Source organism: Salvia splendens, chromosome 8 (genome assembly GCF_004379255.2).
Source record: "Salvia splendens isolate huo1 chromosome 8, SspV2, whole genome shotgun sequence".
Classification (NCBI taxonomy): Eukaryota; Viridiplantae; Streptophyta; class Magnoliopsida; order Lamiales; family Lamiaceae; genus Salvia; species Salvia splendens.
Window position 1 is genome coordinate 24,680,247 of NC_056039.1, and position 12,717 is coordinate 24,692,963.

The 12,717-nt window shown below is 42.5% G+C and overlaps 1 protein-coding gene across 1 annotated transcript; it reads right to left on the reverse strand.

The window, feature by feature from the left end:
* Positions 1-3,338: 3,338 nt before the first annotated feature.
* LOC121744860 (26S proteasome regulatory subunit 4 homolog A-like) lies at positions 3,339-6,148 on the reverse strand. Its single transcript, XM_042138535.1, has 6 exons — positions 5,607-6,148; positions 4,894-5,139; positions 4,237-4,406; positions 3,954-4,170; positions 3,743-3,883; positions 3,339-3,568 (listed from the first exon to the last, which is right to left on the reverse strand). Exons 1-6 carry the CDS (start codon positions 6,081-6,083, stop codon positions 3,485-3,487), a joined length of 1,335 nt encoding a protein of 444 aa, XP_041994469.1. The 5' UTR covers positions 6,084-6,148; the 3' UTR covers positions 3,339-3,484.
* Positions 6,149-12,717: the final 6,569 nt, after the last annotated feature.

The window sequence follows — 12,717 nt, forward strand, 5'->3', positions numbered from 1 at the left end:
CTGCCCTTGTATCCACTAGTGAATTGGCCTCTCCACGCCGTCGGACAATTCTTCCACTCCCAGTGCATACAGTCGATGCTCCCTAGCATCCCAGGAAAGCCGTGCGCCGTCTCGTGCATCTTCATCAGACCCAGGCAATCAGCGGCAGTCGGCTTGCGCAAATATGTGTCGCCGTAGGCCTCCACAACTCCCCTACAAAATCTCTTCAAGCACTCCCGGCTTGTTGTCTCCCCGACGTGGAGGTACTCGTCGAAAATGTCCGCCGTGGTCCCGTATGCCAACTGACGGAGTGCAGCCGTGCACTTTGCAACGGTACCCGACATTCTAAACCGCCGGCGGAAAACAGTCGGTCCCCACCATGGTTGATCGGCAAAATAGTCTTCAACCAGACGTTGGTGAGCTTCCGCGTGGTCGCGTCGGACAGACGTCCGACGTCGAATTGGCCTACGGATCTGCTCCGCCGCCGCCTCCTGCTCCTCGCGCTACAGTTCGAGTAAGCATTCCGCAATGGCCTCTTCAACGGCTGCATCTAAGGCTGCCGAGGTCTCCGAGTGCGAACTACCCGACTCCGAGGAGCTAGAACTAGTGGTGCCATCGTCGTGGTTCATTTTGGTATGTGAGATAGGTAGAAATGTGAGAGAGGAGCGAAACGAGAGAGGTGAGATGTTCGTATGAATAAGTGAATAAGACACGAGGTTTAAATAGCAAAAAAAATCAAAAACGCGTGGCATCGTCCATGACCATAGTCTGCCGATCCCGCAATAGGGCGCCCAATGGCGCGGACGATGGCCTATCGTCCGCGCCCATCGTCCGCGCTTCAACCGCGGATGATGCATCGGGCGTGGGCGTAGGGCGCGGACGATGGCAGGCTCCCACAATGGGGCGGACGATGGCACACATCGGGCGTGACATCGGGCGTCCAATTGTGGATGCCCTAAGCGCTCGGAAAGCGCTCCTTCCGACCTGGATCCGATCATACTTTTGACCTGTATATGATCCCAAATATAAAAAATGAATAAAAAATGATGAGGGGATGACCCTTTTTCCTTGTGATGCTTGCCTTGCTATCATCGCCACCTTGCGCAGCCACCGCTCTTCTTGACCCCTCCACGGCCTCATCTCGTGTCTTTGTTTCTATGCGGTGTCGGTTTTGTGAGAACGCGAACCCAAAACACATATACACTTCTGTGATATTATCGGCTTCGTGCCTCCTACGAAACCCAGGGTTAAACCTCACAGGCTTAGTCTTGGAACCGACTAAAACTATTGATTTATTATTCCAACTTTCAAACTTAATGATTTATTATTCAATTTTGAAAAAAATGAGACCCACTAAAATTTAACCAAATTTCATGATTTATTTGACAATTAAGCAGATATAGCAGGTAGAGCAAGAATGTAACTAAGAGCATCTCCAAACTCATCCCAAATCCAAGCCCCAAGTCCCCTCCACGTCATCATTCCCTAAATTTGAGTCTCACGCCGCAACTCCTCTCACCATGCAGGCCTCATCCCGGGCCACAACTATTAAATTGCACTATTAACAATTTACAACCTATTTTACGCGTGAAATTAAAAATGTCGAACATATTCAAATACGGAAAAGTTGTTCTTCATTCGGAAATTGAAAATTACAACATAGAAATTTAAAAATACAAAAAAAAACATTAAAACATAACATCAATGCTGGAAAACGTTGGGGCGTGTCCAAATTTCTTCAATTAGATCCGCTTGGAGGCGAGTATGTAGTTCTTCTTGGCGCTGCGCAGCTGAACGGGTCATGACATTGCGAATGTCGGGAGGAACACCCTAGACGGGTAGGTCGGTGACAGTGCAGTTACTGGCGGTGTTGGAGAGCGGATCATCGCTCCACAAAGTGACATTTTCTCCCTCGTCCTCAACGATCATGTTATGAATTATAATACAAGCATACATGATGTCGTTGATTAGTGGACGGTGCCAACCACGGGCCGCTCTCTTTATCATAGCCCACCGTGATTGGAGGACTCCGAATGCACGCTCCACATCTTTCCGAGCCGCCTCTTGCTTTTGGGAAAACAATACTCTTATCCATTGTCGGACATGTGACAGTCTTCACAAACACAGGCCATTGAGGGTAGATCCCGTCTGCCAGATAGTACCACATATTGTACCAACGACAGTTGGCCGTGAACTCTACGTTCGGCGCTCGCCCGGCACACAAGTCGTTGAACAATGGAGACTCGTTCAACACATTGAGGTCGTTGTTCGACCCAGCGATACCAAAGTAGGCATGCTAGATCCACAACCGTTGGGTGTGTGCCCTTGTGCCCGCTACTGTATTGTCCTCTCCAAGCCGTTAGACAATTCTTCCACTGCCAATGCATACAGTCGATGCTGCCCAGCATCCCCGGGAAGCCGCGGGTCCGCTCGTGCATGTTCACCAACTTGCGAACGTCATCGGTCGTTGGCTTTCTCAAGTATGTATCCTTGAATGCTTCGACCACTGCCCGGCAGAATCTAGCTAGGCAATCGCGTCCAGTTTGCTCGCTCACATAGAGGTACTCATAAAACATATCTGCAGTCGTTCCGTAAGCGAGTTGGCGTATGGCGGATGTGCATTTCTGCAAAGTCGATATACTTTGCTGCCCAACAGCATCGGTGGTTTGCAGGAAATACGAGTCACGAGCTACAACTGCGTTGACGATGCGCATGAACCCTCCACATCCAGAACCGACGACGGAACATCTGATCACTCCATCGAGGATCTCTAGAGAAATAATCTGTGAAAAGCCGCAAACCAGCTTGTTCTCGGTCTTGGTGGATATACATTCGAGTACGTGGTACCCAGACGTGTTGTTCGTTCCACGCTTGAACGGCAGCTTGATAGCGTTCCACCTCGTTGTTGATTTCTTCTTGAATTGCCGGCATCGCCGCGGGTCATTTGAGTTTTGATTGCTCTTTGACCTACACGGCGAGGAGGCATTTTTTCGAATTTTATAGTGTGAGAAGAGAAATGAAGTTGAATCGATAAGAAAATGGATGGAATGGTATTTATGGATAAATTTTTGAATTTAATAATTAAAAAATATATTTGAATTGCGCCCCGGTCTCGAACCACATTTAACGCTGGGCCGAACCGCATCGCGTCCCGTCCCATCCCGAGACGTTTAACCCTGACCCCGGGCGCGGCCACGGGACGCGACTGCATCACCGGGACCGTCCCAGGCCACAAATCGGCACCGTTTAACGCCGGGGGCCACGGGCCAAGACCCAAGTGCGGTCCTGCCCGCAGCGTTGGGGATGCTCTAAAGACAATGCAGTTATTTTTCGTGTAAGTAAATCAGCTCTTTGTTAAATAATGGAAAACAAATGAAATTCTTTGCAATTGATTGTAAACATATCCAGTTTCCAAAAAATAACTATAAAGAGCAACAGTCGATAATAAAGTTGCAAACTCAACAAGCGATACACATCTACTCCCCACCTCAACATATTCATCTCTTCACATATATAGCCCCTCGGGAACACCCTCTTTCTTCTTGAACATGACCTTGTCCTTCGCCTTCTTGAAATCCGCATGCATCACCTGAGAATCGTATACACGCGTTAATAAATACATGTCAAAACACACCAGACCCCATGTATCAGTAGCTTTCATTTACAGACTCACTAAAGGTAAACGTTGACCCCGAGAAAACATCTATTACTAAAATTAAGAGCTCATTGTGCAATTTATGAGTCCATTCGCTATATAAATTACCTTCATGCGACGCTCTCTCAAGGCAAGCAAACCGGCTTCGGTGCATATGGCCTTGATATCAGCTCCGGAAAACTCATCTTTTGTCATAACAAACTCTTCCAGGTTCACATCATCAGCTAATGTCATCCTTGTTGTGTGAATCTATAAGGAAAGTTATATTATGTGAACTCAAAAAAAAATTAGTTTAAACAACAAAGCATCCCATCATTACCTGGAAAATCCGTCTTCTTGTCTTGATATCTGGTAGGGGAAATTCAATCTTCCTATCTATTCTACCTGGCCTAAGCAAGGCAGGGTCAAGACTTTCAATTTTATTCGTTGCAAGAATCACTTTCACATCTCCTCTTGAATCAAAACCATCTAATTGGTTCAGCAATTCCAACATAGTCCTCTGAATTTCACGCTCACCACCTGAGTGGGCATCATACCTGTGACCAGAGTTCTCCAATTAGTACCAGCTTTACCTATTTTAAGGGAGTAAATATAAAAATTACCTTTTTGTACCGACAGCATCAATTTCATCAATGAAGACAATTGAGGGAGATAGGTCATCAGCAACTCTAAATAGTTCTCTCACCAACTTAGGGCCATCTCCTAGGTACTTTTGAATTAATTCACTTCCAACAACACGCAAGAAAGTTGCTGAAGTAGAATTTGCCACAGCCTGAAGGTTTAATGATAAATAGAGGTACATAAATTCAGGCCAAAGTAAGTGTTAACGAACTTGTACTATGAAGATACAAATCCTCCCGAGATGTCCATTACTCATCAGAAATGTAAATACTACTTCCAGATAGCTTCCAATACCAATGGTGCTTTGTATCTTTCAGCTCAGTAGATTGAGCCCTTTGAGCAACCAAATGAAAGAGGGTCATATTCATGCTTAAACTAATAAGCTAAGCTTAGCCAGATGGAGCGAGCATTAGCCAGATGCAAGGTCCACTCACTATCACTATTAAAGCTAATCTTTCCTTTAGTAGCTTCACAGTACTCATTTTTCTCACTTCTTTTGTTTCTCTCAGAAATTCTGGCAAACAAAATATAACATGTACTGACAAATAAACAAGACATGTTGAAAAAACTATGCTATAATTTTAGATACAATGACCTTGACATTTTAGATACAACGAACCAAAAACAAAAGGGCACACCTTTGCGAGTAATGTTTTTCCAGTTCCAGGCTCTCCGTAGAGTATAACACCCTTGGGAGGTTTAATACCAATATCTTCATATAACTCAGGGTGAGTTAATGGAAGCTCAACTGCCTCTTTGATCTCCTGGATCTGGGCATCCAGTCCACCAATATCAGCATATGACTCCAAAGGAGCCTTCTCAACCTTCATCACAGATACCATTGGATCAACATCATCTTGAAGCAGTCCAACGACAGAGAGAACCTGCAACAAACGAGATTTTCTAATTTAAGAACCTGTAACTGTCTTTTTCGGGTTAGTTAGACACGGACAAATGGAATGTATCTAACAACCAAAACAAAACATCATCCCCTGACCGAATCTAGAAAGCCTACTTACTCTACATTCACAAGCTAACGTTTCTCAAATCGGTGTGCTCTTTAACACAACATGCATCGAAGAAACATCTAAAGAAATCATTCCAGCTGACATTGTACATAGATAATTATTCAATTAGCAATGAAAAAAAGTAGCATTCCAATCTACTATCCATAGCAAACTACAACTCCACTTTCAGATGCAATTATAAAGAAACAATCAATCGCAATGTATTAGATGCATTATCTTCTCCAATTATATAGGGAAAACACTGAAACAAACACACACACACTATTCAAAACCCTAACAAACTGCAAAACTCAAATTACAAAAGCAATCATATTCATATATACCTTATTGTGCATAAGAATGGCGCATCCCGGCTCCAGCTGATCCTTATCGACGAACGACAATATCCCGACGTAATACTCCGGTCCAACAGACGACGAAACAATGGCGTGGTTCTCATCAATCAGCTCCTCCAAATTCCCGACGCTCATCGGCGTGCCGCGCAGATCGTCGACCTTGGAGCGATCCTCCTCCGTCTTCTCCTCCTGTGGCTTCAGGCGCTCCTGATTGGCTACGAATTCCTCCTCCATCAGCAGATAGTCCTTGATTCGGTCGAGCTTGAGGAGGCGCAGCTTGCACTTGGTGAGAGGCGTCACCACAGGGATCCGTGCAGCCGCCTCCGGGCCCTTCTGCTTGCGCTGCTTTCGCCCGACGCGAGCCGGTGGCGCCGCCGGCTCGAATTTTTTGTCCTTCTTGTCGCCGTCGTTCTTTCGGTCGCCGGGGAGCTGGCGATTGAGACCTCCGGGAGTACCCTGACCCATGATTGGAAGGCGAAATTAGGGATTTGGAAAATGCAGTGTGAGTGAGAGCAGAAAAAGTTGTCTTAGCATTCAAGAAATGAATGTAGAGAAAAAGATACGGGCTCTACGGGTCGGATTTTTCCGACGCCTGACCCAGCCCATATAACATCTAAGTTTAAAATAAACTTTTAGTCGAATTTAAAGCTAAAACATCCATAGCTTGTAGGCTTAGCACTCAATACCCGATCCACAAACTACTAATTTGTCACCATTTCACCCGGCACGGGTTTAAAGTGATGATGTGGGTTCTACTTTTATATATTAGTTTTATAATAAAATGTGAGTGATGATGAGTTAGTAGAATATGTGGTCTACTATCAATAATGGTAAAAGTAAAAGGTGACAAATTTTTAGGGACGAACGAAAATGGAAATAAGTGACAAATTTTCAGAGGGAGTAATAATCATGAAGTCGAACAGGATAAGATCAAAATATAGTACTCCTCCGTCCCAACTAAGTTGAGTCATTTCATTTTTTGACAAAAAACAAAACTTTCAATAACTCTTACTTTATTCAATCATATACTTTACTCTTTCTTTATCTTTCCTACTTTATTCCTCTCTCCTACTTTTCAACACAATTATTTATTTTCGTGCCCAAAAGTTTGACTCAACTTAGTTAGGACGAAAGGAGTAATATTTAAATAATTATTTTAATAAAAATATATTCCCTTCGTCCTCTTCTAAGTGAAGCATTTCTAGTTCGGCACATGATTTTATATAGTGTTATTTTGTGAGTAAATTGGAAATAATAAAGTAAGAGAAGGGAAAAAATAGAGAGTGATGCTTCTATATTTAAAATTGTGTCATTTAGAGTGACACGTCCCAAAAAGAAAAATGTGTCACTTAGAGTGAGACGGAGAGAGTATAAAATATTAATGCCTCTTATGTCATCGTGCGGTATATTTGATTTTTACAAATAGGCGTTGTAAGAAAGTCTCTCAAAATTATTTTATCAGACAAGTGGATAGGAGAAGGAGTCAAATCGCTGCACAAACGGATCAAGTGAAGCAAATGACAAGCAGCGGAGCACCAAATGAAAGACTAATGCATCGCACAAGAAAAAATCCTCGAGGGCAAAGGGTAAAGATGACCTTTCAAAAGACAGATGACCTAAAGATTAAGACCTCACGCCTTCCTATAAATGGAAATGGAGAAGGAGGAAGGAGTGGGGGGGCTTCAATCGTTGCCACTCATTAGTTTTCGGCTCTCTTCTAGAGCTGAAATTGGGAGCTCCAACACTTCGTTCTCCTGTTTTTACAAACACACACTTGGTTCCTTTCTAGTTTAGTTTAGTTAGTTGGCACTTTTGGTGGTTGTTTTCTTCACATTTCAGCCTTCGGTTCTGTATTCCACTCTGAGAATGGGTGATGAAACAATTTCCTATTTTCCTTGTTTGTTTTCAGTTTACTTTTGTTGTTATTGACGCTTGATGCTTTTGACTTAGTGGATTCGAAGTTATGTTTTCATTTCAGGTTATCGTGTTCTGTTTTATGCGTGATGTTTCTTATTTGCTTTCAGTTTCCTTTTCATTTCGCATGTTCGAGGTTAGATATGTTTTGCTCTGCTTTGATTTGTTTAGATCTGATGTTTTATGCTTGAGAATCCGTAGTATGTTTAGATCCAGTAGTTTCTGTTTCAGTTCATGCATGACTATGGGTTAGTTTCATGTTTTACGCCGTTGTAGTTTAGATCTTAGAAGTAGATTTAGTTTATGAGCTTATTTGAAGTTTAATCTTCTTTGATCTTTCAGATCTATATTTCTGCTCTGTTTTCCAGGTTGATTTTGCGAAGAAGATGAAGTCGTTACAAAGTTTTTACTTTATCGTACATTTTGAAGGGGACTGATAGCCCCCCGTTTATTCTATATGTCCGTTTATGGAAAGTTCAGCTAAGTTGAGCAAGTAGACTAATTAAGCTTTATGAGTTGATTAGTTTAATAGCTTTAATCTTCCCAGTCTAGTAGTTAACATAACCCACCCCTAAAAGCGTGGCCGCAGCCATTCCCCTTTCGTGTCCAGCATGCAAATCACAAACGCCTCATCTCTGTGGGATCGATCCTTACTTCCCTATACTAGTTAATAGTATAAGTGGATCCAGTTGATCAACTTGAGTTTCAACTGGATCCACTAACCTGTTCTCACAGGTAGAAGGGCATACAATTAGCTATCCAGATCAGTTTCAACCCACCAACATACCAACCTGACTACTCCAGCCATTATTCATACCTACCCTTCCGAGGCAGGGGACTACTTCCCTACATGGTCGAACGAGGGTTGGCAAACTCAAGATACTTGTTGTCACCAAGACCAAACTTGTCCTGATCAACACCAGTATCAACCTCAATCCCAGCAGAGTTCTGAACCCCCTTTAAACGAGAATCGTTATGCAGACTCTGCAGCAGGGGAAATTGAGGGATTGACTGTACCCCAGCAGAATGTGCTACATTGCTTGGAAAAAGATGATGAGCTGGTGATAGAAATGCAACGTGCTTGTGATGAACATCAATCTGACATGGGTGAATTGATCAGGCAGGTAGCTCTACTCACTAAGATGATCAAAGGAATACAAGAGAACAGAGCAAGGTCTGAGGTGAATGAGAGTAGGGAAGAAGCAGAGGATGCAAGCGAAACCGAGGAAAAGGAAACATCTAGTGCGGATGACAAGTCAAAGCCATCGCTGGGGGAAGAAGAAGAAATCGAAGATGTTGGAGTGGAACCAGCAGAAGAAGAGTCCCAAACTGAAAAAGAGTCTACTTCCGTACTTCTTGAGAACGAGATGTCACAGATAGAGGTGCCCACGGTTTGTAAATCGGCGGTTCTGGTTCGGAACCGCCGGTTCCAGTTTTGAGAAACGCGGAACCGAAACCGAAGTGTGAGGCTATTTTACGGTTCCAGTTCCGATTAAAAAACCGGCGGTTCCGGTTCCGAACCACAGGTTTTCAGACGGTCCTCACGGTTCCGGCGGTTTTGGCGGTTTTTTGGTTTTTTTTTCTCCTTTATGTAATTTGAAATTTTGGAATTATACAATAAATTGTAACAAGACAATGGATAATTTAAATTGAAATAAGACGAATAAGGTGAAAATCATATCAATTTTATTGAATTTGAGTTGTAACGGACAACGATACATTACAATTTATAATACATATACAAGTATTAAACAATGTGATATAATTTACAAGTGTCGTCGGAACATAAATAAAAACATGAAATGAGGGGAAAAAGGAAAAAATTGAAAAGGACTTGAGCTCAACTTAAACTTTCAAAGTTAAACTTTTCAAATGTAAGTTGAGTTGCCTACGTATCCATAATTTTATTGAGGAATCAAAGCCCACGTAGTTCTCTTACATTGCTTACCTTTTTGGTCGGCCGTGCTCGTCATTCACCCCCCTCCCCCCGTCATTGATATTGTTGAGCGTCCTCGCTTCCGACCTCGTCATCGGTGGAAAAGTCTTCACCATCACTCTCTACACGGAAGTCGAAATCTGGCTCTTGTGCTCTCATGTCCGCCTTTTCCCAATCATCAAGTAACATAGTGGCTTCCATGTTTTTGGCGGAGAGACTGTTCCTTTTGTCGTCTAGGACACAACCGCCGACACTAAAAGCTTGCTCAACGGCGACGGTGGAAGCCGGAACGGCGAAAATCTCCTTAGTCATTATCGAGAGTATCGGAAACTCTTTGTCATGTGTTACCCACCAATCAATGATGTCAATTTGTTGAGTAGGAGGACCTGCATCTTGAAAAATAGAGCGCGATTCCAAATATATATCTAACTCACTAGTAGCTCTAGTCTTATTGGTTGTAGCACCGTATAGATCTTGCAATTGTGATACTACGTCTGGATCAATCATGACTTTGCTATGGTTCCCGCCACCAAAATCAAATGTAGAAGTACTACGAGGAGCACGTACCTGGTGAGTGGTGTTATACCGCATTTCATATTCCGCGTAGAGAGCACGAAGTGCACTATCTAACCTTAGTTTGATTTCATCAACACTTGGAAGACTTAGTTCGAAGGCTTCTCCTCTTGTCAAGCCCATTTCGCGAAGTTGAGAACAATCCAAATCGTGCAAACAGCATAGTACATGTCTAAAATTTTATGAACACCATGCAACTTCCACTTTGGATCCAAGCATTTTGCAATAAAAAACACATTTGGAATACGCTCAAAATATTTCAACCATATAAAACAAAATAGCCTTCAACTCTATGAATTGAGTATTTTTCACACATGTCTTAAAGCCAATTGCACATACATGCAATGCTCCAAAACGCGCACAGAAGTAGGATAATAAACACCGGATAACTCAACAGTGACATTTTTGAAAGCTTGGAATAATCGAAACAAATCCATGTTGTGGTCCCAGCAAGAGGGTATCAAAAGCAAATCAGAAGGAACATGCGGGCAAGTTCTAAAAAAAATCACATAAATATTCAATGTGGTTCAAGGTCGACTCCAACATATCGTACGTCGAGTTCCAACGAGTTGAAACATCCAAACGAAAATTGGTGTACCTGCACTGCTTGCTATGACAATATTTCTTCCAAGCTCTACCAATAGGAGCTTTGTTATGAATCAACTTAACAGCAATTCTAATAGGATCAACATACTTTTGCCACAAATCGATTGCATCTTGAACACAAAAATTCAAAATATGAACAATACACCGCACATGAAAATATTTGCCATCAATTACAGGAGAACATGCACTGATGAGTTCATCTATACTAGCAGTGTTAGTGCTTGCACCCGTCCCACTCCCGGTCCCGACTCCATGTTGAAAGTTGGGTTGAGTTTGGGTTGGAGAGATATCAAACTCGATCGGATGCACTTTCTCCATGTGACGGGTAAATGTACCATATCCTCCACCCTTTCGTAATGTGTATAAGTTTTCACAATAGTTGCAATACACATTATAAATGTCTGGATCGGTACTATCTCGTACCTTCTTGAAATGTGTCACCATGATGTTTGAGGTTAAAGACCTTTCAATTGGTTTAGGAGGTTGAGGAGGGTGTCCACGACCACGACGACTCCTTGTCCTTGGTGGTGGTGGGGGTGGCATTTCTTGTTGTTGTTCCTCTTCCGCCTCGTCCTCCTCCTCCTGCTCGTCATCATCATCATCGTCGTCATCAAGATTCACTGGTGTTGGAATTTGTTGAGAATAGACACCGGGACTAGGAGCACCACTACCAATACCAACATAAGCATCGTCACCACCATATCCACGTCCGCCTTGGGATTGAGAGCGAGAGAGAGCAATAGCATTGGTCATATCTTGCTCTTCTTGAATCTACAAAATAATATTTGTATTATAAATATCAAATAGAATTATGAACAATAATGTAATATAATTCATAATTAATAATATTAGTAGATAATAATTATTAACCTGCCACATATCCATGTTCTTTTGAGAAATCTCATCAATAAAGGATTTTTGACTTGGCCTTTATAAACTACAAACCCTGCCCCGTTACAACCTAAATTAAGACCTTAAGGAGTTAGCTTCTGTCAATAGAACTCTAGCATCAATGGTATGGAAAAATGGATGAGTGAATGGTCCTAACAATTCTCGTGAGGATTGAGTGCCTGAGTGAATCCAACAGTTGCAAGATAGAAGCTATCTTGACAAACAGACAAGCATGATCAGGAAGAAGGGGGGAGGGAAAGGAATCTGAGACTGTAGACAATTGGATTGACCCTAAGCTTTATTGATGTGAATCCGGGAGTCCTAAAGAAAAATCAAAGAACCGGATTTAAGGACAAATCCTTTCACAAAGAAGGAGAGGATGATGTGAATCTAGATATTCAACATCATAAATCACCAAGACATCGCGGGCCATGGGTTGATTGGGGTCCGAGAATAAGGTGGAGACGTGGCAAGGAGCCAAGCCGGATTCAGAGATCTGATTCAAACTAGAATTTCACTATGAAGATAAAATCCAAATCCACTCCTTAGACCATCATTGTCTTCATCGTCGAAAGAGCTTCGCGTGGGTATCTTGCATGCCTCAATCGGAACCCGGATGAGGAAGTTATGATCATTTTATGAAAGCCGCGCAATGTAGAACGAAACGCGCGGGCGGGCGTTATTCTTCATGCACAACGCCCGATCGGGCGTTTTCTCGAAAGATCAATTTTTGTCCAGAAACTTCACACGGTCGGGCGAAATGAGCCTAGGGAAATGCTCGGTCGGGCATTTTGTCCGAGATGTGACATTTTAACCAAGATTTGTTTTACTTTGCTCCTTTTCACTTCTAGTATAAGTAGACAATTTAGGGTTTTTCTAGGGAGACTTTGAACATTATTGAAGAACAAAGACTCCATTGTGAGCACCCATCTTCATCATTAAAGATTTATCCAAAATCCTTTGTGGTTGCATTTAAACTATTGTCGGGCTTAGATTATTTGTTAAGGTATGCTTGCTAGTTCTTGTATTGCTAGTTGGTGGAGCCATTAGGTTTTTGTTTGTGAAAGTAGCCATTGGGTTTTCTTTCTTGAGCTTGAATCTAAATTCATAACACTTATCATCTTCTTCTTCTTTTCCATCTTTTTATTGTCATATTTCTTGTTTGGATTATTGGATATT

Excerpts from the sequence above, each read along its gene's own strand:
- LOC121744860 (XM_042138535.1), bottom strand. The coding sequence starts at position 6,083 with ATGGGTCAGGGTACTCCCGGAGGTCTCAATCGCCAGCTCCCCGGCGAC. Across the intron at positions 5,140-5,606 it reads CCATTCTTATGCACAATAAG|GTTCTCTCTGTCGTTGGACT; the intron begins GTATATATGAAT and ends CGTTTGTTGCAG. Across the intron at positions 4,171-4,236 it reads GATGCTGTCGGTACAAAAAG|GTATGATGCCCACTCAGGTG; the intron begins GTAATTTTTATA and ends CTCTGGTCACAG.